General features: G+C 31.8%; 2 protein-coding genes across 4 annotated transcripts in view; one reads left to right on the forward strand and one right to left on the reverse strand.

Annotated features, from left to right (window-relative positions):
• The first annotated feature begins 14 nt into the window (after window positions 1–14).
• Window positions 15–7,326, forward strand: LOC116776713 (importin subunit alpha-1-like). Its single transcript, XM_032669969.2, has 9 exons — window positions 15–169; window positions 941–1,153; window positions 1,321–1,468; window positions 2,735–2,882; window positions 3,090–3,171; window positions 4,747–5,056; window positions 5,684–6,228; window positions 6,776–6,877; window positions 7,098–7,326. The coding sequence occupies exons 2-9, from the start codon at window positions 1,091–1,093 to the stop codon at window positions 7,221–7,223; spliced, it is 1,524 nt and encodes a 507-aa protein (XP_032525860.2). The 5' UTR covers window positions 15–169; window positions 941–1,090; the 3' UTR covers window positions 7,224–7,326.
• Window positions 7,327–8,837: 1,511 nt separating this feature from the next.
• Window positions 8,838–26,422, reverse strand: part of LOC116776524 (scavenger receptor class B member 1) — a 54,077-nt gene continuing 36,492 nt past the window's right edge. For all 3 annotated transcript variants that reach the window (XM_061525584.1, XM_061525585.1, XM_061525586.1), the window contains 11 exons: window positions 21,700–21,791; window positions 19,854–20,014; window positions 18,501–18,639; window positions 17,904–18,031; window positions 17,249–17,333; window positions 16,958–17,088; window positions 12,583–12,704; window positions 12,235–12,369; window positions 11,693–11,811; window positions 11,104–11,235; window positions 8,838–10,794 (listed from right to left, as the gene is read on the reverse strand). In XM_061525584.1, the coding sequence (XP_061381568.1) occupies window positions 10,273–10,794; window positions 11,104–11,235; window positions 11,693–11,811; window positions 12,235–12,369; window positions 12,583–12,704; window positions 16,958–17,088; window positions 17,249–17,333; window positions 17,904–18,031; window positions 18,501–18,639; window positions 19,854–20,014; window positions 21,700–21,791 (1,766 nt within the window). In that variant the 3' untranslated portion in view covers window positions 8,838–10,272. The remainder of the gene's footprint in view (window positions 10,795–11,103; window positions 11,236–11,692; window positions 11,812–12,234; window positions 12,370–12,582; window positions 12,705–16,957; window positions 17,089–17,248; window positions 17,334–17,903; window positions 18,032–18,500; window positions 18,640–19,853; window positions 20,015–21,699; window positions 21,792–26,422) is intronic.

Below are 26,422 nucleotides of genomic sequence, written 5' to 3' on the forward strand. Positions count from 1 at the left end.
TGATTTGTGATGTCACGCCCAGGAGCGTAACGTTTTGCGTAATTACACACCAAAGTTGGCATGTAGACCTGTTTTAATAAAATAATTTACTACCGTTACGTATTGTGGGGTCGGAGGATGAAAGTGTCGGCTTTTGTGTATGTTTATGATCATGAAAAGAGTTTTAAATGTATGTTAATTCGTCTTTGCGCATGTTAAGCCCGTCCCACAACTCAATATCTGTCGAAAAAGCGCCTCCTACTTGTTCTTATTTTATTCAGGATTTTTTTTTAAGTCTTCGTCTCGACTGCATTAATACTCTGCCATCGTACAGGCGCAATGCAGTTTGATTAATAATAGAGTTAAGTTTAAAAAATTAGAAAAACATCTACTAAAGTACTAGTTAAGTTACTTTAAAATCATTTTGGTGTTTAGTTATCCTCATCCTACATGTTTGATTATGGAAATAAAATTTATTTGTATATATAAAGAAAAAGTTTATGCTGATTAACATCATTATATACACCATAATAATAATATAAAGATAAAAGAATCTTAAATTTCAATTGTCTTTTGTTTTGTAACCCTAATAAAATAATTAGGCTGTACTATGTACAATTTTTATTTTGATGTCAATGTCAAATCAAAAGCTTTGAAATCACAAGATCGATTACGTTAACATAAAGACAACACTATAATAGTGTTTCCAGGTTATAAATAATACACATTGTTTTGTTTTATAAAAACAAGTAAATTTTTTAATTGCGTTGTATAAACGAGTATATTTATGGTACAAGATTTGTTTTTAGGCACTAAACATTGTTATTTTTTGAAACATAATAATATTTAATATATGAAATCTATATATACTCTGTTATATTTACACGGTTTATATACATTATAAGCATTTCGCATCCAATTTAACAGAATATATACTTGCATTTTAAATTCATTGTCTTAGATTTTTCATAATGGCAACACAGGAATCATATGGTAACCGTCCATTGGCGGATAGGACAAACCGTTGGACTTCGAATACGATCGGATTGTTAATTACGAACACTGTTCATTGTTAAAGAAGCACTCTATTTTTATATTTGTTTTATTTAAAATGTCCGACGGAGTTAATAGATCACGTTTAGCGTCCTACAAAAATGCCGGCCAAGGAGTTACAGTGAGTATTCTAAAATTAAAAATCCTTTGTTAAATCGTCAACTTTCTTTCTGATAACGTGGAGTTAAACATAATGCTATTTATAAAAAAAAATTACAATTTGAAGTATCTTTTATTAAAGTTTTCTTACATTATATAGTTGTTGAAATCGTATTGTCAATTTTCCAGGAGCTTCGTCGTAAGAGAGCTGAATTGAGCGTCTCCCTACGTAAACAGGCTCGTGATGAACAGCTTCTTAAGAGGCGTGCCATGTCTCCTGAGGCGGGAGAGGAGCCAGAAACAGAAAAGGTCATGACACCAAGTGAAATAGTCCAGGGTAAGCTTCATAAAAATTCACTGTAGGTATGTGTGATTGATAGTTTTGCAACACCGTTTCTATTAGCAATCTATGTGTAGTAATCATGCAAAGTTATCTGAATAAATTAATTTCATGCTTTTATAATAACTATATAAAATCATTTTCTAAATACACACTTAATTGTCAGGATATATATATATATATATATATATTTTTATAGATGTTATAGAATAAAATTACGTCCAAATTGACTGTATGGAATGTATAGTCAGTGTAAATAGCTAAAGAATACGAGTAATTCGGAATTAATGCAACATGAGTCTTGATTAAACCGTTTTATACAGTACAGTTTATGTTACCAACTAATGTTACACACTAAATATATCTAGAATAATTACATGTTTACTCAACACCAGTTCTAAATATATGTACAAACATTTTTAAGTACACACATATATATATATATATATATATATAAAGTAAAGATAGATTGCTGATTAAAAATGTTGTTTAATTTTTGACAAAATTCAGTAACATAAATACTATTTAAAATAAAATCGAATTGTTCGTTTGTATTTCAAAATTAAGTTGTTCTATAAATACATATATATTATGTAAGTATATAATAACTGCAATTATTGCTGTATATATACAAAAAATCTTTTGTGCCTGTGCATTCTGATTAACCTCTAGAATAGTGGGACCGATTTTGATGGGAATCTCACTTGAAGGTAGATAATGTGATGTGGAGTAATTCGGGCCACTTATAAATCAGAGTAAATTTTCCTTACTTTATTAAATTAATGGTAGTTTTTCATAATTTTTATACCGGGATCACTCAAGTCTTGATACAGGTTCATTGTTTCCGAGTCAGGTTTCTTTGAGAAATCAAATGTATTCTAATTTTGATAAGGCATATCTGAAGGACGTCCAGATATGTGTAATGCCGTAGCCAGGAGCTCGGTAATAGTATATTAATAGTTACTTGTAATAATCATAAGTATATATATATATTTATATGTATATACATTTAAGTAATCATATATATGTATATATTTGTGTGTATATTCTGTTACATAATATTTCCCAGATATAATTAAATATATACAATGAATGCTTACAACATTGTTTTTGTTATTAAAAGACAAGTTACCCCGTTAAGTCAGCTGGGTTTAACGGCAGGGATTGCTTGTACGAACCCTGCTAAATGTATGCCATATGTGTTATTACTGATGACAATAATTATGATCGTGATCACTATAAAATTTTTCACTATCATTCAAGGTTTGAAGTCATCCGATCTATCGGTGAAGACTGCATCGGCTAGAGCTGCTCGTCGGATGTTGTCCAGAGAACAGAACCCTCCTATCACAGTGATGGTTAATGCTGGTGTTATACCGCCCTTGGTCAGCTCGTTGGATAGAGATGATTGGTGGGTTCTCCAATAACAAATTACCTTTAAGTAATTTGTTAGGAAAAACATATTTTTAGTACAAAAAAATATATTTAAATGTCTTAACAAATAAATGCCAATAATAACTCAAACTAGTATATACATATGAGTGTAATTTATTTTTAAATATTATTCTAAATTAATATTGAGAAGGTTTTGTTTAATGTTCCTATATTAATTTTTCAGTCCTGATCTTCAGTTTGAGGCGGCTTGGGCCATCACTAACATTGCGTCTGGGACCCATGATCATACATTGGCTGTTATAGAAGTGAGTTTATATATATATATATATAAAGTAAGTTCTACTGTATGTGTGTATGTCTTTGAACTCCTAAACGACCGGACCGATTTGCTTTTTTGTGTTTGAGTGGTTTATATTCACAAATCATGCTGCCAGATGGCGCTGAAGGCTGTATCTAGGTAATTTAAAACGGAAAGACTGCGACGGAGCTCACTATCTGTATTATTTTAACACACTATAAATGTCACTCTGGACGCAACTCTGATGTCAACGCGGACAGAGTCGCGGGCAGTAATATAATTATGAAAATAATTTAAAAATTCACGAGTTTTTGTATTAGGACATGAAATCTTTGTATTTTCTTGTAATCCATAGTAATAACTTTATTACCAATACAAATAATTTTAATGTTTTTGTATGAAAATATTTATTAGAGTGATATCCTTAAGTCAGATTCGACAGTTCATTTATTCTATAAATAATGATTGAGACGAAACCTCTCATCATTCCATGGAGTCACCGTGCGGGTGCCGGGTCCATGATGCAGGGAGAGGAGCTTCAATAGTGCCTGGGACTTGCGACCCAGGTGTAGATTTAAGGACCCTATCTAACGCGCGTTAAACGCTCACTTCCACCGTCCAAGCTCCTCTCTCTATCTAACCATATTTGGAACAAACCTACTAGGGCTCCCTCGAAGTACGTCCCAAGAACGAATTGATGTGAGTTCTGGACAGGCCCAAGTCTTTTAGTGGGTTGTAGAGAGATTTAGCCGTTATACCTCTCGCTCCCACTTCTTCCGCGTACAAATGTCGATGAACCAATTTCGAGTGAGTTCATTAGTGAGCTCGTATTATTTATTGACCTGGATGGCGTGGTCTTTGGGGATGTCAGGATCATCAAGAACAACCGACTTTACAATGACAGAACAGTATCTCTTTATTTTATCAATCTATATTCATCATCATCGCAAGAGTCTCTGCAGACTCGTCGTGGTCATCACGTATACATGATGACTTGCATGGGAAGATAGTTGCAGTGGTTTCCCCTTGCCTTCTGCACCAGCACTTTTTGGGGCTATTCAGACCCCAAGGCTTGCTGTAGCCTCTTCCAGCCAGACGTGTCTAAATGCTCTTAAACGTGTCTAATGCTGGAAAACATCACATTGGTACTCGCCAGGTTTCGAACCCGCCCTCACGTATGAGAGGCGCTCCTTTAACCTCCAGGCCGCCACGACTTTACTTTATATCTATATACATATAAAGAAAAATATCATTTTCTTCACGTGTCATAGACAAACACCGAATATTGTTATCTGTGGTTAACTTTAAATTTCATAATGTATAACTAAACTGTTACCAAGAAGAGAACTTGTATAGAAGATCAAAGTTATCGGAATCGACATTGTAAATTAATATATTTAAATGTCGTTTTCTTCTGACAGGTCAGTCTCGAAAAATTTTATTGCGAACCTAATATAGTCCGTAAACTTTGTAGAAAATCTAACAAAAAAACCTTTCATAGAGAAACTCTTTAATATTTTAATTGATGGTGTCGTCCAAATCACGATACTATATCTTGTATATAATGACGTCATAACCCCAGGGTGGTGCAATCCCGAAATTGGTGAATCTTCTATCAGCTGGTGGTGCTGTGGGAGAACAGAGCGCGTGGGCCCTTGGTAACATCGCTGGCGACGGGCCCATACCCCGCGACTCAGTACTGGCAGCCTCAGCATTACCCGCCTTGCTACCTCACCTCTCGATTGGAGCGCCGCCCGCCACTCTCAGAACAGCCGTTTGGACCTATAGCAATCTCTGCAGGAACAAAAATCCACTCGTCCGCTTCGAGTTAGTATCTCCCGCGCTGCCTGCTATATCTGAACTACTAACGGTCGCTGATCAGGACGTGTTGGGTGAGGAATTTGATATATATAAATATATTAAACCTTGTGTGTTTGCATGTCTGATAAATCTCAGAAACCGTGTCATACTATAATGCAAATAACTAAGATATTACATCAATTGGATAACAGTTGAAAAGCTGTTAAAAAACTGAAAAAAATATGGATATTGATAGATTTAGGGATACATCCGACGTTATGACCACAGAGATTGATAGGAAACACATGTACTCAGAGCTTTTCTTCGCACAGATGATAACACAAATGTATAAAAACTATTAATACAATACACACACAGACACAGACACACACAGACATACACAAACAAAAATCTCACTGTTTAGTATTGTACTTAACCAACACTGAGGTCATGTTTACCCTCTACTAATATTTTCCTGTCACCGTGTACTCATGTATTTGTCATAGAAATAATAATTTTTATGTTACAAAGTTATGTTACCAAATAAATACATATACGGGGACATATTGTTATGTGCTGTATGACATAAACTGTGACTATCAAACTTGGTCTCATCGGAACCTGTTAAGACAGGGAATAAAATTTTTGTTACATATTAAAATTGATATCCCATCCACGTTATCAACTTACTTTGCTTAATAGATATCATATATTTCCAGCGGATGCATGCTGGGCGCTATCTTATTTAACCGACGGGCCTGATGAGAGGATTGAGGCGGTGCAGAGCACTCCGCACCTCCTTGGAAGACTCGTCTCCTTGCTATCACACCGAGCGGCATCAGTTAGGACACCAGCGCTGAGAGCTGTGGGTAACATGCTGACCGGCTCAGACAGACAGACGGATAGGGTCTTGGAGGCTGGATGTCTCGATCCATTGGCGACGCTCCTGAAATGCGGCAGATCCTCGCTGGTGAAGGAGGCCGCTTGGGCGTTGTCCAACGTGTTCGCTGGTACGAGCCAGCAGATACAGATAGCTATCGATTCTGGTGTCTTACCAGTCTTAGTGTCTGTTTTATCTGCGGATGATGCTAAGTGTCAGAAGGAGGCTGCGTGGGCTATCAGCAATGTGTGTCTGGGTGGAACACCAGCTCAGTTAGACAGGCTGATAGGGGCCGGGTTTCTGGAGCCCTACTGTGCGCTGTTGGAGGCGCCCGATCAGCGCACGGTCGCTGTAGTATTGGATGGTCTCGCTCATTTGCTACAGGTTTGCTCATTAGTGTAATTTACTACTGTGTATATAAAGACCTCCGCGCGGAAGAATCGAAACTTCGTAATGTGGAAATGAAAGAGGAACGAGTAGAAATAGATTTTTAGTGAAGTCACATCCTTCTTTAAGACAGACTTTATAAACATTGCTTACAATTCACTATCCCCACCCGTTCCCTCTCGCTCCGTCTCTTTCTATCCCCCCTCACGAGCGTTGAATGTTTAACGCAACCTTGTTGCAAGTCGCATTACAAGTTTCACTCCAATAATTAATAACAAGCGTAATTATAAACGTAATTATGCGAACTTGGTATCGGAGGTTAATCGAAGAGAATATAATTTTTTTTACATTTACAGCATATAATATTAGTAATGACCAACACAGAAAATCAAATCTAATTAATGTGTTCTACATACGAGAAAATTAAAATCATTACACACATTTTATTGATATTAGTCGAAAAGAATTATATATATAAATAAGTGTCTGTATGTATGTACCCAGTAAAATAGTTTTGGTTTAAACATTATTTTATATTGAATAGGCGGCAGCGAAATTCGGTCAAGTGGATCCTCTCTGTGTGAAGCTAGAGGAGGTTGGAGCTCTGGACCGCATCGAGGGACTCCAACAACACGAGAACGAACAGGTACAGTCGGGGTATACATATATGTATACTACTAAAACCTCCATGTGGCTTCCATATATATATATATATATCACTACTATAAGTTTTCATTCACAAATCTTGACACATATGATTAAGTATCACAACCACTAACTCCCTAACGATAAGCGAGAACAGACTGAAAATGGTTACAGTAGGTTGATTTTAACCGTAACAAAACTAATGAGATCATTTTCCCCAGATCTACCGCAAAGCCTTGCATATCCTCGACACATACTTCGTGGACCAGGAAGATCAGTCCCAGCCGGAGCAGATTGGTGATGAGTACCACTTCAGTGCCCACGATGATCAACAAATACAATTCTAACAAAAACATGTATATAGTGTTTTCATACATCAAACATTTCTTCTGGTAACGAGCTGGCCTCAACTTCAAACGGTTCATTAATAAATATTATCGTTTTAGTTAATTTATTTTTTAACCAATTTTAATTATATGTATAGGTCTCATTTACATTACGTGCACAGTTCTTAAAATATGATAATGAGAATTTTTTCTAATTGATTTATAAAGAATAATATTCACAACTATTTTCTTTTATATATTAAAAAGATATATATAAGACAGCAGATACAGGTGATAGTCTTATTTTTGTCGGTCTATCGTACTAATTAACATTTTGATTATTACGAGAATTATTAATGTTACAAAGAGAAAATTATATTTTATAAATATTGAGAGAGAAGATTAAAAAAAAAACTGAATTATAGTAGTTTCAATTTTGAGTCTGTGATGCTTAAAAATTTGACAGCCGATATTGGCGGGACAAATGTCAAGTTTGACAGTTGTACGTGACGTCACTAACGGAATCCGCTAGCTGGCTTGATGATAGTTAAACGTGTGTTTCTTTCGAATTATAATTTGGGTTACTCCAAGACAAGGATAAATGGGCTGTTACTGAGATTGTTCACCACCTACGGCTTCATTACCACCTTTCAGCGGGTGGAATGCTAATCAAGATTATCCAGTCAAAATTAGAAAAAAAATGATCTACGATTTTCGCAAGTATTCATTGTAATAAAACTAATATTTTCCGGATTTACTACGTGTTTATAACTATTTTTAACAACATACTCTCGACGTTTCGGTTACTTTGTAGCAACCGTGACGACGGGCAGACGAGGTCTGAATGACGTTTATTAAAAAAAATACTTACATCTCGTTAGTATAAGTTATCTCGTAATAATTTCTGCTATGAAATACACGAGCCTAAGGTAAGTCACCAGAGAGTGGATTAGGGCTTGTACCCAGAATTTTTCGTCAGATATAAGCTTCAGTCGTGATATTTGTAGCTTTCAACTCCTTTTGGGTTCATTTTCTGTTATTGTCAACAACCTCGGTTTAAGTTCCTGAACGTAATATTAATTTATTGCTAATACTATTCACATCGTTGGTGATTTATTTTAGTATGATTAATCTTTCGACTTGACCGACTTGTAATTTTAACACGCGGATGCCTCGATCTTTACTGCTCTTGACAGGCAGTATTGTATCTGTTGATAGTACGATACACGAATATACCTCCGACACCAAGCTTTTAAGTACTGTATAACAGGCTCCAAGCACATTGTACAAAACGATCACTGCAGTCCTGTTTTCTTTAACACCCCATTCCATATAATAAACACGAAAAAAATTGTGAAATGGCGCAAAATCGTGAACAATTTTTAAGATATTATACGTGTTCCAAATTCAAAATAATTTAAGGAGACGACAGAAGTTTTTAAAAAAGAATTTTCTTACATTTGCACTTAACGTCATAGTTCACGGGATAAAAAGTTATAAAAAACTAGTATAACAGTGCTCAACTAAATATATAATAACAATTTTCCCAACGTTTATGCAAACCAGTTAATTTTATTACAACCTTGTCGCTTACAATCACTTACTAGGATAGGGTATCTGATTAAAAAGATGATATGATTTTATTTATTTTTTATTATAAACAAGGAATTGAATACAAAATTGCCTTAAAACATTAATTATTTACATTTAACCATAAAATAATCCTTACTACCCTTTCATGACGTATAAATTGGAATGTACTTACATTAACTAAGGTATTAGAACGAAGTCTTCTTTTTTAAAGCTTAATATGAGCTTTGATTAAACAATATTATGCCGTTTGTGAATTATATATGACAATTATATAAAAGATTTCAATAACTGGAACAATAAATAGATATATATTATTCACAAACATTATAAACACATCGACACCATCTCATTGAGTGACATATAGTAAACTATATTTCGAATAGCTTTTTGGCGCTAAAATTCTGACAGTACTCACACATCAATCGTTCAGAAATCGTATTTGATTGGAGAAGGTTTTAATTTTATATCACGGTTAAGATAAATTTAAAATTTATTATAGCTGCAGGACTGAAATATTAAAAAATATATTTTATAGATTTTTGTATCGTTTTATAAAGCGTTGAAGTAACATCATGGAAATATTAATGGTTGAGATATGTTAGCTAATTTTTGTATCCTAAAAAGTTGATATACTTGACCTAGATAATAATCCTGGTGAAGTTATCTGGACTGTTAGTTGTAGATGGTGTCGATGCCCAGCCCTACATATTATTCTAAAGATTTCCCCCAAAAATTGAGCAAAATTTCAAAAAGGAATACTTCACAATTATCGCCAAAGTAATTGACTATAAACACCTCATAGATATCCGCATCTAATATATATATAAAAAAATAATGTATTTCATACATTTATATAAATCTCGTAACCTCCCATAATCATCCCCGTATGTCTAAATATAAGCGTAAAAATACCCAAAAATACATCGGTATTAATCATGACGAATTGAGGAAAAATGATTACAAGATAACGTAAAATATATCGGAATATATAGATAAAGAAACTTAATCAATACACTTTTACAATATGGTAACATTTTCCTTAGGATATTCAGATCTAGCTTGGCAATAATATTATTTATTTAGATCAAATTCGATGTACTTTTTTAACGATACACTATGTATGTCGACTAGCGTGATTGGTCCGTTTTATTATGCATTTGTTATATATATTGCAGTCGGTATGTAATATATTTACAATCGCGTAGATCACATTTGTACAAATTATTATATATTTTATACGATACCGTAAACTGTTTGACGAATTTATTTTCATAATATTTATATTGGCAACATTCATTGAGCAAATACAGATTAAATATGTTTTTAATCACACGTGTAGTTCGTTATTTTAAAGATAGTATAAATATAAGTAAAATTTGGAATTAAATCATCTATTGTATTAAAATCATCTCCATGTTCCTCATGTTTGATGTTTGATGTTACAGCTGGTAAAATTATTTATGAACTATTTTCATTATCAATAATAACTATCAGGCACTTTAAAAACTCTACATCGACGATGTTCGGATACTATGAAAGCGTTATCCGAATGTATCAGCGATTCTTTTTCTGTTTCACAGAAATTTGTTTTCACGAAATCCCTATTGAGTATCGATTTCAATTCATCGATACTCTGACTTATATTGTCCGTTTTATCGATATAATTGAGCTCCTGCAGCCTCCCCTCCTGACTGCCGTGGGCGGACGAGGGAGTGGACTGGCTCAGAGGTCTGTACGACGTTTCTTTGTGTGCCAAAAGTTTTTGGGAGCTGTTCATTAGGAGTGTAGAACTCCTTCTAATAGTTTCTCTTCCTATTTCAACTATTTCTAAGGAATTTTGGCCTATGACGATGTTTTTGTATGCCTTTATGAAGGCGTGTATGAGAATGGCAAGACCGAAGACTATCAGAGAGTAGGATATGATGGGTGCAGCGATCGGGCCGAAGGTTGTGGCGAGGAATATCCATCGCCAAATCGGCGTGCTGACGCCTTCAATACCCTGAAATAATTGACAACATTCACAACATCCCGTGGAGTTCATGAGGAATACTTTACTATACATGCAATGTTATATGTCTTATCTTAAATATACAAAGCCTTGCTGGAATTTTGTTTTTTTGGTAGAGAACAGCTTATGGTTTACAGAAAAAATGGTAATTATACGAATAAAATTAATATCTTCATATTAAAGACAACCAAGGGTATCTCGTGAGAGAATTTTATGATAATATAAGAGCCTTAATGATATTGGCTGTATGTTTTAGACTTAGTTCTATGAGTTGAAAGGAAGAATTAAGTTGGACCTCACCTCTTGGACCCACATAATGGGAAATATAATGTCTGGGAATTTGTGAATGTCGTTGACCATGATGTTGGGAGCGCGATCCACCTTCAGGTTGAGTTGGACACGAACTTGACCTTCCAGAGGCACGCCGATTTTCTGAAATATAGAAAAGGATAAGATTATTTTTCCTATTTACCAATTAATTTAATTCCGCCCGATTACTTTATAAATAAAAAAAAAAAGTTGCACCCAAAAAGTTTCTATATTTGCGATGTCTTAAATTTAATTTTTTTTTATACAAGTTTTTTTTTAACGTTAATAACCCGAGATACGTTCGTTTATTATGAAGGTAGAAAAAAAAAATAAGTTTAGGAATATTTATAATAAACTTATTACGAAAAAATATCTAACGAAAAATGAACTTTCATCTGTGAGGTGATGATTAGTGATTACGAAGATGTTGTAAATTTCCGAGTTGGTTGTACTCCGAAACTGGTAAAGGTGTGGTCACAATAGTTAAAAGTTCTTCAGTTAATTTGACACATATGTCTGAATATTGTGTAATATTGACTATGGCTATACTTAAACTATTTATAAGACCATGTCAGTATACCGGCTGTATGTAGAAGTAGCTCTCGTGTTTGTTTTGCTCTGGCTTAAGTCCTTCGAAGCGTTCCAGCAACGACGGTTCAGCATCGTAGAAGTGAGGGTAGGACAAATAAACGGGAGCGTCTGCAGGTGAACACTGACATATAATATATATGGCAAAAAAACCTTGTGTGTATTGGTACCGGTTGTTTTTGGCAAGGTCCTGGGCCTATGTGAATTATTAAGGAATTTATTTTTGTATTTTTGACTAAAAATTTTACAAAAAAAATGGTAAAAAGACTAGGATATTTTTTTGCAAAAAAAAAAAATCAAGTAAACAGATTTAAGTGAATCACCAAAAAACAAACTATTGTAGGGCAAAACGTGTTCCAACGCACGCGAAATAAGAAACCAAAATTTATAAAAGGAACATTAATATAAAAAATCCCAATACAATTATCATTTTTATTTATTTTGGTTTTCGATAAACATTAATTGTCTGTTATATTAATACATAAGCGTATATAAACCTGATATTTTACGTAACTTAATACTCGCGTCACTTACTGTATTGACAGGGGCTGATATTTTGTAGACCACGCGGAGGACATTTCTCTCCTTGGCAGAAACATTTGTTGTCAGGATTCACGTCTGCGCTCTCGAAGGTCGAGTTTGGTGGAGTGTAGAGACCAGTTTGTATACCTGGAGAGGAAGTAGACAGAGTAGAAGTAGACTGGACAAACAGTAGACCAAGTAGAATACTACAAACAAGCTTACTGTTTGAAACGGAACAGCGCTTTTTGTGTTCTTAAGTAAATGAAGCTCAGAAGGAGAATATCAAAGTTTGATATATATTTAGTATATGCAATATTTTTTATATATATATATATATATATATTTATAAGTTAGACCTACCATTTATGTATACATCCTTCCTGTAGGTGAACGGAAGTATTCTGCACAAATCTTTGTCGTAAACATAGACAGTGTCCGCTTTGGTAGACAGACGCGGCGGGAAGAAGGAACCCTCGGAGGCTCTGGAAATGAAACAAAATTTAAGTTATTGAGAAGATTCCAAAACGAAAATATAACAAAACTATAAAAGACACTGCTTGTTACATGCGCTCAGTAACAGTGAAAGTCCAATCAAAATCGGTTTAACCGATTGAGATGTTTTATAACACAAACAATACAGACCGATTATAATAAACATGTATATATATTGCGTGTAAACATGAGTACGCACAATAAAAAGTGGTTATATTTTCACGATCGTAACCAAAAATTAAATTTATTTATATAAATAAACAGAAAAAATAATATTCATAGAAAAATTATTGCATAAAAGTTATCAAACTAATATAATCTTCAAAATACTTATAACGAGACATAATTTTCTGGGATAGTTGATTTTAGCAAAAGCTGTGTCTGCCAAAAACACAGGTTTGTCTCGTTACAGTGACGTGTGAACACGAGACTAGGAACTAACCTGAGGTAATGTTGGTATTGATTTTTACTTAGAAACTCACTGAGAACAAATATTTACATTGAGCACTCGATTCACATTGTTTGACTGCGGGCCGTTGTTACTTTAAATTGTTAAATAACAACATTTATCCCGCGGTTTTGCTTGTTGTAATATCAAGAGAAATCTTGGTTGTAATTACAACACTATGTATAATGTAATAAGGTTATTTCAGGTAGTTTAGCATGATCCATAGACAAAATAATTTATTAACAAATACTGTAATTATTTGTCTGTGATTTTTATTTTTTAATAATCTACGTATGCAATTTGAATTTAGCTTCGGGTGTGATTTGGGTTTTAAAGAATTTTGTCAGACAAAATATTTTTAAATTAAAAATTTACCAAATGTAATTGTGAATAATATTTTGATAATTTCTAATACAAAAAAACTTTAAATCTTCTAGATCTTTCGTGTTGTTTTAGACTTTATATTTTCAAATATTGTAAACATATTTTTTGTTCCTCAGCAACATGAGTGTAGGAAAAAAATTGTTTCTCTTCAATCATTTATTGAATTTATTACTTTTTGACTGTTATTTTATGAAAAATTTATATACAATTCGTGAAGGTTTTTAACAAATAGAAAGCACTACCAATTGTTTGTCTGTTAGGTACAAAAACACGCATATCCTGATGTTTGAGCCAAGACTCAACGAGTCAAGACCAACACTTACAAACGTACTCTCTCATCACGACTTCCGGTAACAAAACATTGACTTTGTCAAAATTTCGCGTAATTCAAGGATTTCATTAGTCTTATAGTTATTAAATATTAAGATTTATTAAAGTTTTTATAAAAGTACTACATTCTTTCGTATGTATTAATTATTTTTGTTTATAAGTTTCTATTGCATGTGGTATAGATTTGAAAATTAATGATAAATAACATTTATATGACAAAGGCGAAATTAGCGATTTTTTAAATAAAATAAACTTATAATATAAAAATACTTTTTGGTCAAAACAATTTAAGTTCTCCCGAAATATTGGTATCTTCTCATCTAATACAGCTCGGTAAAAGCTATGAAAACAGATTTAAAAATATGAAAAGTCCTAAGGTTCAAATTAAGGAGCTATATTATATCGAACGTATTGAAAATTAGTAAAATTCTCGGTAGTTCTTTATTATAACATGACGAGATTGTCATGAAAGAGTCACATAAATTCAAACAGTCGTAAATTTAATAGAAACAAAACATTATTTTAAATGTATTCTATGATGTCCCATGTATAACTAATTGGCACTGTTACCAGGAAATCCCCTTTGAATCATCATGAGCATTGTGTACACTTTACTAACTTGTTACATACTGACTCACTGACTGATTAACCTTCAACTTGAAAGAAAGCATTGTTATTTCATTACTATAGGATGTAATTTATACATAATAAACGTCTATAACTCATATACAGATGTCAAATAAATTGTTTTAGTAACAAGAAAAACGATGATGACATTTTAAACAGATAAAAAATTAAACATACGATTATTTTTCAAGTCGTATTGCAAAGTCAATTTATAATTTAAATTTATAATTTTAAATGAGAGTTTATATTTTTAAATTTAAAAGAGTTTTACACTTTTAGGTTTTAAACGTTGACATTGGCAGAATACACCACGATTCCAGTGTGTATGTAGCAATAGATTAAAAAAAAAGTTCGATTAAATTGAATTCAAATAATCCCACGACACAAGTCACAATGTTAATTGTTGAAACATAATTGAAGTATCAGGAAAAACATAGTATATTATAGAATTAATAATACTTAATATAGAAACATCGTTATAGATTTTTTTTTAAAAACAAGTTAATTAAGAATAATTGATATATTTCGTTCGGAATTCTAATAGTTTCATTATAAAATAAAAGGGACTTTATTATAAAATAGATATACAAAAGGCGATTCCTAAACGGACTTACAGATGTAATAAATATTTTTACTTAGAATAAAACGCAATTAAATGTTGATATGTATCAATTCTAGGATTCTGACCTCAAGTCAAGGCGTCATAGTGCGTCATCGCGAGAACAACATAAAATGTCTTCCGTGGCATTTTTTAAATTAATATATTGCATAACCATTATGCTATGTTAATATATGTGTTTCAATGTAAAATTAACTAATGGGAAAAATGTTAAATTTATTTTTAACAACGTTAAAAAACGTGTTTGGTTTAAAAAAAAATCTAAATTAAAATATTAAACGTCGGCTTCGTGTCGATCTTGAACTGCTGATAATAATTTTGTTTTATATATATATTATATTTTCAAATCTTAATGATATTATTTCAAATTATGCGTCGACATTAATATTCTGGAAATTCCAGGTTAGTTTGCATATGCAGACTTATTAGCGTCATGCATTGAATCAATTATCTTACTATTATATCATTTGTTAAGTCCATAAAATCTCTCGGATTTTCATCGTTTAAAAGTAATTAATAATGATTAGCATACTATATTTTTTAACTACAACATTGGCTGCTACAACTACAACAACTATGTCACGACCGTCACGTCATGATTCTAGTTTGATGACAATAATGTCAGATATTTATTTAACGAGTCCTGTATGATAATCTTATAATATTGTTATTTTAAAATAATATCTTTCATGTTTTGTCATTCTTCATTAATTCTAATATTTCGTTTGAACGATTTAACCGATTTTATTTTTTGTTAATTCTACTACGCCTGTGAGTATAAATTCTATGTATGTATGTATGTATGTATATACATTTGAATGTGTATATGTATTTTATCAAATATCGTTTAGATTACGGTCAATATAAGAAAAATAACTTTTATTCTCAGCGTTTTTTTTTTTATTAATTTAAATATTTTTTCATATAAAGGCGAATTTAATACATTGGTGTTCTCCCGAACTCCCGACAGCATGGGTCGCGAGTTAATAATCTAGTTCGCAATTCATATAATTAATTTATATTTAAGGATCAGTAATAAAAAAATGTATAACGTATAACGCAATATGTCCGTAAACAACATCCTATCAAAACATTATTAATGCTCAATAGTTTTAGCGTGATTGAAATACAGAAAAAACCATGCATTTTTAATCAATCAATAACTAATAGTTTTTATATTCTGATTTACATTTTAGTTTGTAGTTTTAAGTGTATAAAAAACGTTATTTCGTTAGCTAATATTATAGTTGTTTTGACGGTTTTACTCCGTATATAATGACAGAACTGTGAATGTGTTGCCACTAAAAAAAAGCCTAACTTTAACTATGAGATTAATATTATTATAGTTATCTTGTATATATAAAGTATTAGTCTTTTAGGATCCAATGAATAAATATATCTTCAATTTAAGCTATTCTTATTATTTCATCAAAATGTAATGTTTGTTTAATAAATGCTATGTAAGTTTGGGGCGAAAGAAAGTAACCTTAAAATATCTAGTTAATCAGTATTAGTGACGAAAATATTAATAAAGAACACTTAAAAAATGAACAAATATGTATATAATTTTTGTTCGAGACATCTATCACATATTAATTCTGTTTCACTAAGTCTTTCTGTCGGTCTGTTGGACAAACTTAATATATTATTGTATGTTATATAGCTCGGGTGACATTTTTTTCCGATTCTGTATTCCTTCCGTTCCGTGTAATTTGAAGATAACTAAACTTATCACAAAGCATCACACTACACACGGAGCGTTACACGTTTTTCACTCAATAACCTACGTTAATACTATAATATATATGTATATATAGTTGTTTAATTATATTTACCTTATGTCATTACAGGGTTTATCGCTCCAATGGGGCAGATGGTCCATACCATTGATGCGATCTAAATATCCAAAACTTTCCATGTCCTCTCCGGTATGTATCGTGGACACCTCCTCTAGAGTACCGTTCCTCTTAAAAAAACAATTTCGTACAAATTTTATAAAACAAAAACTGATATTTTCTATAATAATAATGTTTTTGTGTGATGTTCGTGTGTTTGTACTGTCACATTTGAATACTTTTCCTGTGTTTGCAAGGTTTTTATTTTAAAGCTATCTTTATAATACTCACAGCAAGCAGGAGCCCCATTTGTGTGTTAGGTCTCTTTCCTTTTGGGTAGAAGTAATGAGCGAGAGTGACTAACGGATCGTCGTAACTGAATTATGGAAAAATATATGAAAAAATTAAATAGTTTGTATTATATACGAAGCGAATTTGATGTAGAAGAAAAATGAAGGCTTATATATATATATATATATATATAACAAACTAAGTAAATAAAATAAGACAATTCGCTTTCAAAAGACGTTCTTTGTCGTTGCCCAAACTTCATTCTTCAAATGTTCAAGCCTTTGATTCATTACAAGTAAATTACACTGTCCTTTAACAAAGAACTTTACCACCAAACGTTTTTATGTTATTTTCTATATAAATATTATTTTTATGTGTTATTATAATTTATTCACAGCAATAAATTCTACAACACGCGCGGGAGACGAACCTATGACCTCGCTACCACACGTATCCTTTTGAATCACAGAACCAGTCCTCGTAATAATTTAACGAAACTCACCTAAATGAATGAAGTTAAAATTATAAATGTATTTTAACAAACATATATATATTAACTTAGGTCTATATAAGACATTTTGTTTGTCAAATCTATGTCTGAAGTATGACAACTTAATTATTATTTAATATGTATGAAATATTAATGTTTACGAACCCAAAGACCAGTTGTTCAGCAGTCACGTGGACGAAAGGTTTGGCTCGCTCTCTGTAAGTTATCGAGAGGCCGGTGGCTAGGAGATTGAAAAGCCAGCCAGCGAGATTCGGAGAGAACGAGGTTACTGTCTAAAAGACGAACATACGAATGTAAAACATGGTTAGAATGTTGATATAATAGAGATGCTTCAGTTCTTAATTATTGAAGTGAAACTTCTTATGCAACTTCCAATAAGGTTGCGTTAAAGGTTTAACGGACTGAGGGAGGGATAAAAAGAGACAGAGCGAGAGGGAGTGCGTGGCGAACGCATGTTGGCAATCAATTGTGACTTGTGAGTAATATTAATAAAGTTTATCTTAAAGTCACAAAAAATTCCTTAAAAATCAATTTCCCTTTCCTGTTTTCGTTCCAACATCACGAAGCTGCTTCTTAATTCCCTGGATTGACTCCACGCACTCCCATATTTTTTATTTTTTAACTTAACCTCAATCATGTATAGTTTTCAAATTGTCACGTAAAATGATATTTGTTCACAATGATTATTCACGAGGACATCTTTATGTAAAAGTTTAGAAAATGAAAAGATCTCCAACTGACCAGGAGAGGTATGTTTGGCACGACCAGCTTCAGATTTTTGTCCACCGACAGTTCAGGCACGAAGCGTAGTATCTTGTTGTGCTGGTAGGTGACAGTGTCGTTGTCGTGGAATTTTATATTAACTTTCTCCATGTCCTCCCTGGGAATTAGAGTTACATCAAAATTTGTCTTATAAAACCGAACGATGCTCGTTTTAACTGATCCGAGTTTTATTATAAACACAGACGTAACAATAGCCTGCGTTTAATAATAGTATGCTTTACGTATATACCAAGGAGATTTCTAAGGAGATGTAATGAGATCTAAAACCTTAGCGAGTATTGATTTAAATAAAACTAATATTTTCGGATTTTTTTATTATTTTACTCCCGACGTTTCGAGAGACGAGATGAAATTTTCATCCTGACGAGATGAAATCTTCATCCGAAAATATTAGTTTCATCTAAGGAGTTTTATAAAACAAATTTAATACCTTCATATTTTTTTTTATTAAAGATATTAATTAATATTATAATAATATTTTGTGTGTGCAATCCGCATTCCGCTATCAGCATCCTGTGGCTCACGGACACTTAACTAGATCAGTGATAAAAAAATAATTTTCGATCTACCTAGACTGAAATCTATATTAGTTCTCCGTTTAATAACTACAATCGATTTATTTTTCATATAATTTTCTATTCAATTTATATAATTTTTTTATGTAAAATCAAAAATTAAACTCGGTCGATAATTCAATTGAACCGGTTATTTAAAACGATAACAATTTCGTTTCTTCCTGTATCGTTAAAGCCCTTCTTAATTTGACAAGGTCGCTAACGTAATATCGATGTGTATAGTAATTTAACTGTTTTATATTTAAATAGAAAACTAAACATGTATACCTCGTGATTTTATTCGCGTTTTTCAACATGTCTTCATACTAACTTGTTTTGCTTACGTATAATCTGAGTTCGCGTATCGTGAACTATATAAAAGATGTATTTAATAATTTTAAATTATAACACATATGTATATTACTTATAATAGATATAAATTATAATACTTATATGGCAAAAAAAGCTAGGCTTTTAAATGAAACTAATATATTTCGGATAAACTACGCGGATTTTTATTATTTAAAAAACAACATAATCCCGACGTTTCGTCATCCTGTCTGCCCGTGATCACGGTTGCTGAAAAGTAACCGAAACGTCGGGATTATGTAGTTTTTTAAATAATAAAAATTCGCGTAGTTTATCCGAAAAATATTAGTTTCATTAAAATGAATAAAAGTCGCGGAAATCTTAGATCTCATTAAAGCTAGGCTTATACACGAAATCTCCTTATTTATTTATAACAAGATTATTTCACCTGTACACAAAAGGGCCTATTTCAGTGAGCTTTGGTTTCTCCCCATTCTCCAGGAACCCTTGAGGGTTGGTGACATTGAAGATGTAGACCTTGGTCAGCCTGATGACACCAGGTCTTTGCCAATAGCTGTAACTCAACGACCCATTCCATAATTTCAATTCCTGGAACAAAACAATTATTGACAGACAAATATGTATTTGAAACGACATTAATAACTTTATGCTTAAATATGATACGAGACGAGATTAAACCTCTCAGCATTCCATGGATTCACCGCGCGGGTGCCGGGTCCATGATGCAGGGAGAGGAGCTTCTACAGTGCCCTGACTTGCGACCCAGGTGTAGGTTTAAGGGCCCTGTCTAACGCGCGTTAAACGTGTAAACTGAATTTTAAGTTTTATGGAAAATTTTGACATTTTTCTTTTGATATTAAATTCTTGGTTTTAATACTTCTAATAACGGCTGGTTATCGTGTTGCTTATATTATTAATAGAAATTTCATATAATTTTATTATGAAACAAAAATTACATATATATAAAAAGAAATATTGATCTACTCGACTCGCACTTACTTAAAAACTTAATATTTTTGTCGCAAAGCATAGATATATAAATACAAGTTTGTCCGGAATATATATTTTTTTATTGTATTTAGAATAAAATTAAGTATATGTATTTAAAAAACGCATTTCCACAAACAAGAGAACCTGTGAGTTATTCAAAAAATATATTAAATAAATCTTTTTAAATTTTAAACAAAATACTAAGAATTATTCTTTAAAGTCCTCAGAGTCATCGAAGTTCAATGATTACATGTTGTGGACATTTTGTTATTGAAAGAAAAAACCGTTTAATATTCCGGTTCCTGTCAAAGAACCATTTTAATTGGATTCGTTTAAAAAAATGATGCTAGTTTGCGACGGAACCACAAACAGCGGAGAAATTGATATGAATGTGAGAGGAATAAAACAATGTTATAATTTGTGAAGTATCTTTGATAAATCAATCCATTACAGCCTCAGAAATCGTTTGTATCAAATAAAGCCGGGAAAAATAACTAATATTACCACAGATTATATGCTAGAACCATAGACAATGAGAAATAGATGATATTCTTCATTCGTTTTTGTTATGTCCAAATAGATATATAATCTGTGGTCTGTTACAATCTCGACAAACCTATGTATAAATTCATAGTTATAATATTTTTCTTTCCACTTAGTAAATAGCGACACACGTCTAGTTCTTTAAAATATTTGATACCGTCCTGTCCAAGAATAAACACACATACAAATCAATTAATGGACTTGTTAGTCACGTTTTGTTTTAAATATTACATGTGTATAATATGTGGGAAATAAATAAAATAGCAATCGTTGCTAAAATACACGCCTTGTTGAATAAATTTCGATCGGTATCGAATTTTCTTAAGGTGTATCTTACGAACTATTTTTTATATTTTGTTTATTAATAAAGTTATTTTTCTTCTAATTCACCTAACCGACTAAATGGCTTCCATGCATATTACAAATGTCTCAAATAATAGTTAAGGCTTTATTATATAGGATTGGCGATATTTTTTTTACCTCATTTCAGGTTTTTTGTGTTCATATTATTGCGTATTACATGTATTCATGTATATAAATATATATTATTATTCTGCCCTCGCATTATTTCGAACTAATATCTTTTTAATGGCATCCAATCTTTGTCGTTGTCAAATTTTAAAACGTTGAAAAAAAATTGAGATTTTTTTTTGTATATGTCTCGCTTATTCTACTTATATTTTAAATGGCATTTGTCACTTAATCTGTTTGTGTTGTGTATAGACAAAGAAAAACTGTACCTTAAATATGATATAGTCGAGCCAGGGTACGAACGACAGTATCACGCCAAGAACCACTGTTGCTATGCTGAAAGTTATAACAGCGAGACGCCCTGCAACAAACAAACATAATTAATAGTTATTAGTAACTCTATGTATATATGTATATATATAATTTTACTGTACGCGTGTATGTCACTGAAATCCTAAACGGCTGAATCGATTTGTATGATATTTTGTTTGCATTCGTGCGGCGCCCCAGATGGTTTGGATTTACAAATCAGCCTCGCAGAGGGCGCTGTGTCTCGGTTATTTCAAATGAAAAGGCCACTATATGAATCGCTTTAACACTTTAAACGAGTCTCTGAAGTCAACTCTGTTGTTGAGGTAGACACAGTTTGGACCACAAACTAGTTTATATACATATATGTATATGTGTGCGTGTCTGTTATGTAACACACGGCGTCAATCAAGATGGCGGTATTGATTAAATTAGCGAATGTCAGTGGACGTGTTGTGAAGGAAGCGGAAAATTTTATTATTTATAATAAACACACATACATCATTGTCGACTTCGAAAAACTAATTATTTATGGAAATTTATGGATCCTTTTGTATTTAATTTATTTAAATGAAAAAGTTCCATTCTTTGGTTAGTTTTCGTGAGCGGTTAAGGGTGCTTGTACCTAGTTAGGATGAAAAAATCATCTGCAATTATATATGTGTATAAATCTCTAGACAAAACAGAAAACTAGACCAAGAGCACTCGTGCTAAAACAATATACAAGGTAAAATACCTAGTTTTGATGGGAATACGACGTTTTATTAAATATGTTACCTTGGAACAGATCATAGCTTTTTTTTTGCTTATATTTCGTCCCCATCAATTCAAGCCAAATAACTATGCGAATAGCATTAATCATATAATTTTTTACTTACGCTGTGGGAATATCTTTTGGTTCTCATGGAATTTTTTTTTTTCGTACGATTCATATTCGACATCGAAATGTGATTTGGTTTTTCGTATTTTGCATGATAATAACTATTGCTCTGTGACGTCTTTCGGTTTGATTGTGGGCAATAAACATCTTGTTTACTGTGTACCCGTGAAACGGACGAATAAAAAAAAGGTTATTACGTCAGCAGATTTAATAACTCCTATAACTCCTCGGATGAGGATAAAGTGTTGAGTTTAACGAAGAAAATATTTAGCATTTAAAACGATCGTCGTGTTAGGAGCTTTGTAAGTTGCGTCACTAATATTATTACGTCAGAGACGAGACGAGCTTTTGCATTTGACTTTGTGTGTGCGCCTAATACTGATTATAGATTTCTCTCATTCAATAGATACGGTCTGTATGTCCGTCTTGACGAACGTTAGTACGGAACTAATTAGAAACCTTTTTTACATATAAAAGTTACCATTGACATATATATTTTTATTCTTATAGTGAAAGGAGACACGGAAATTATTAATAGGAAGTTAATATAGATAAAAACGTGATTATATTTTAAAGTATTTTTTTTCTTTTATAGTAAAAGTGTAAATATGTCGATGTGTGTGTCTGTGAATCTCAGCTCATGAACGGACCGCCCGATATCGATGAGGTTTTTTCCATATGAATGTTATTTTCCTTGCGCCGGTTCTTGGCTAGGTATGGTTAATATCACTGGATTACCCGCCTCGTGCGTGTCCATATAATCGTTGGAAGACAATTAATTCTTTGGTTTTTATTATTTCATTGTTATTTAACAATATTTTTGACGGATTTTTTTTTGATTTCCCAAAAAAAAACACAATTGTATTGTTATAACGTGGCAATGAATTTTTTTTCATAATTTTTCACAACATTGTTTTAGTTAGTTAAAATAAAAATAAAAGGTTTTGGTTATAGTTATAATATAAATTTTTAGTTAAATTTAACAAAAAAATTTTGTAGTAGTCAGTATTTAAATTAAATATTTGTTACTTTTAGAACTTAACAGAGATTAACGTTTTGTTAATATAAATATTTAATGGGACCGAAGATCTCGTTCAGAAATCACGAATTACGCCACGAGCCACGAGCTTTTTCGCATTTATTATATATATATATATATATTTAAAAAAAGATACTCTATTAAATTCATTTTTATAATGGAGATATATTTTTGACTTTCATAGGCATCAATTGACACGAAAATATTTTAATTGTTACACAGAGACGGGTGAGATTTGATTTACAAAAAAAGTTCTGCTATAATACTTTGTTATATATAAGAATATAATTCGTTAATGAACACACACACACATATAAACACACACACACACACACACACACACATATATATATACAAGGTATACTGTTTTAAGAGTGACATTAAAAAATCTACACCGATCAATATTTTCAACAAGTTCGTATAATACAAACATTTGGCTGAATAATTAATGTACTGTACTTTGATTTTCTAGATTTATTAACATTTTTAAGGTGACACTGAAAGGTTAAATTATTTAAATGTAGGTATAATTTTTTTTATATATAAAACTTCTCAAAAGCTCTTTCATATTATTAGTATGACATAAACGACGTCACAACGGGTCTTATATCGTCGAACCAGTGTGCTATTAAAGTTGAAGGTTACGCCATTTTGTATTTTAGTATTTAAAAATGTCTTATCAATACGTTTAATGTATTTAACCCAGTTCCCTCTGACGAAGAAACTAAAAACAACGACGAACGGTATACACTGAGAAAGTATTAAGAAATTATATATACATATACTTAATTAATTTATTGTGTGACTATTATCGCTTAATGTATTAATAGAAATATTTTAAAAAATATTGTATTAACATACAAAGAAAATAATTAACTATCATCCACTGAATAGAATCGTCAGTGACCATAGACACGAATGAGTCTGTCAGGGTTACTAACAGTAAGAAGCAAATTGTTCCCACCGGCAATATTACACATTGTCGTACCATTTCTTAATGATTTTCGCGATCACACATTTAATTGAAACTGATTTTTTCGAATACTACGTCTTTTATATTATTTATATAACTACATAACTGACGTTTCGGTTCCCTAACAGCAACCGTGATCACGAAGACGAGGTGACAATCATTAGTACGAGTATCCGAAACGCTTACTTTCATTCACCCTATATCTTATATCAGATATTATCGAACATATTATATTATAATGATTGGATACTATAGAAGACATATTATTTTTACATTAAAGCAATGATAATTTAAGATTTTATAGTAAATTCAATTAGTAAATATAAAATTTGCAACTTGCAACTTCAAGAACATCGCCTCCCGGTCGTTTTACTATGCAGACACGATAGCTCAGTCAGCTAAGCCACTGGAGTACGGTATACTGGTCACAGCACAGGTTCAATTCCAGACGGTAATAAATCAATCAATTTCAATTTTTATTCGATTATCGATTTTCTTTAATACGTTATTATGTATTAAGTGAAAAAATCATTAAATATTATAGTTCAAATCACATTTACTTACAAGTTTTGGTAATAAGCCCATGTTCATTCGTGCAAAAAATATATATATATATATATATATATATATATATATATAAATTAAAATAACACTATAAAAAATATTATGTTATTATTTATGTTTTCTTGAGATATTGTTGCATTAATTGCAGATATTTTTGGACACATGAAAACTGACGAACTTTCATAAAAATCGGTGCAAACATAAATAATTGATTTGATCATTGAAGTCGGCTTAACTGTCATACTTACAATAAAAACAAGTTTCTTAGGAAGTGTCACATGAGATGTAATTTTACTTCAGTACATATAATTTTTATTACTATATATATATATATATATATATATATGAAAGTCTAATGTAAACCACGTATATTGCTGAAGTTTCTTTAAATATTGAAAAATAATATGAATAATATATTATAATATGTAAAGTATGTACATTTTTTAAATATTGAGATCCAAATTAAGTTGTTAAAATTTATATTCATTACTAACGAGGCCAAGTGACAGACATTTTCAGACGTACGTGATCACGTTCGCTGCAAAGTAACCGAAACGTTGCGAGTATGTAGTTTTAAAATAATAAAATACGCGTGGTAATATGAAAATATTAGTCTCATTTAAATCAATACACTCGAATTTTTTAGATATCATTACACTTTTCTCAGTCTGAAATTTCCCCCTAGTTAACGTATCAGTGACTAAAACAATGTTTTACACACCCTCATTACGACCCAATTTACATCCTTAGTAAGAGTCGATATAGAAGACGTAACACTGAAGGTATTAACGTATTTATTTCATAATATATTTCCTGTTTAAAGTTATAATGTTTGAAAACAAATAGATTTGTAATAATACCAGTACAGCCAGGTCCATGGAATTAATATATTTATTTATTTTTGATGTACATCTTGAGTTTTTATAACAAAAGTGTAGACTTAAGTTTTCTTTAGGTATAAAGGCCGTTGCCGTTTGAAGCCTTACATGACTATATCGTTTAGGTATAACTGTTAAGTGTTTTCACAACAACAATTAAATTAATAACAATATTAACAACAATATATTTTTTTTGTTCATTTTACTTTAATAATATATAATTACCTATTATTTAAAGTATTTGATAAAGGGAAAGGTAATTACGATTTGAATGGACTGACGCTGTGAGACAAGATTTTAAGGAAAACTTAAAATATTGTCAACGCAGACAGTCACATGTCGAGCTATA

This window comes from Danaus plexippus, chromosome 30 (assembly GCF_018135715.1).
Source record: "Danaus plexippus chromosome 30, MEX_DaPlex, whole genome shotgun sequence".
NCBI classification, from domain to species: domain Eukaryota; kingdom Metazoa; phylum Arthropoda; class Insecta; order Lepidoptera; family Nymphalidae; genus Danaus; species Danaus plexippus.

What these genes read in the sequence shown, in the direction of transcription:
- LOC116776713 (XM_032669969.2), top strand. Translation starts at nt 1,091, where the DNA reads ATGTCCGACGGAGTTAATAGATCACGTTTAGCGTCCTACAAAAATGCC. An exon ending in ATGCCGGCCAAGGAGTTACA is followed by an intron (nt 1,154 to 1,320) that starts GTGAGTATTCTA and finishes TCAATTTTCCAG; the next exon opens with GAGCTTCGTCGTAAGAGAGC. An exon ending in GTCTCGCTCATTTGCTACAG is followed by an intron (nt 6,229 to 6,775) that starts GTTTGCTCATTA and finishes TATATTGAATAG; the next exon opens with GCGGCAGCGAAATTCGGTCA.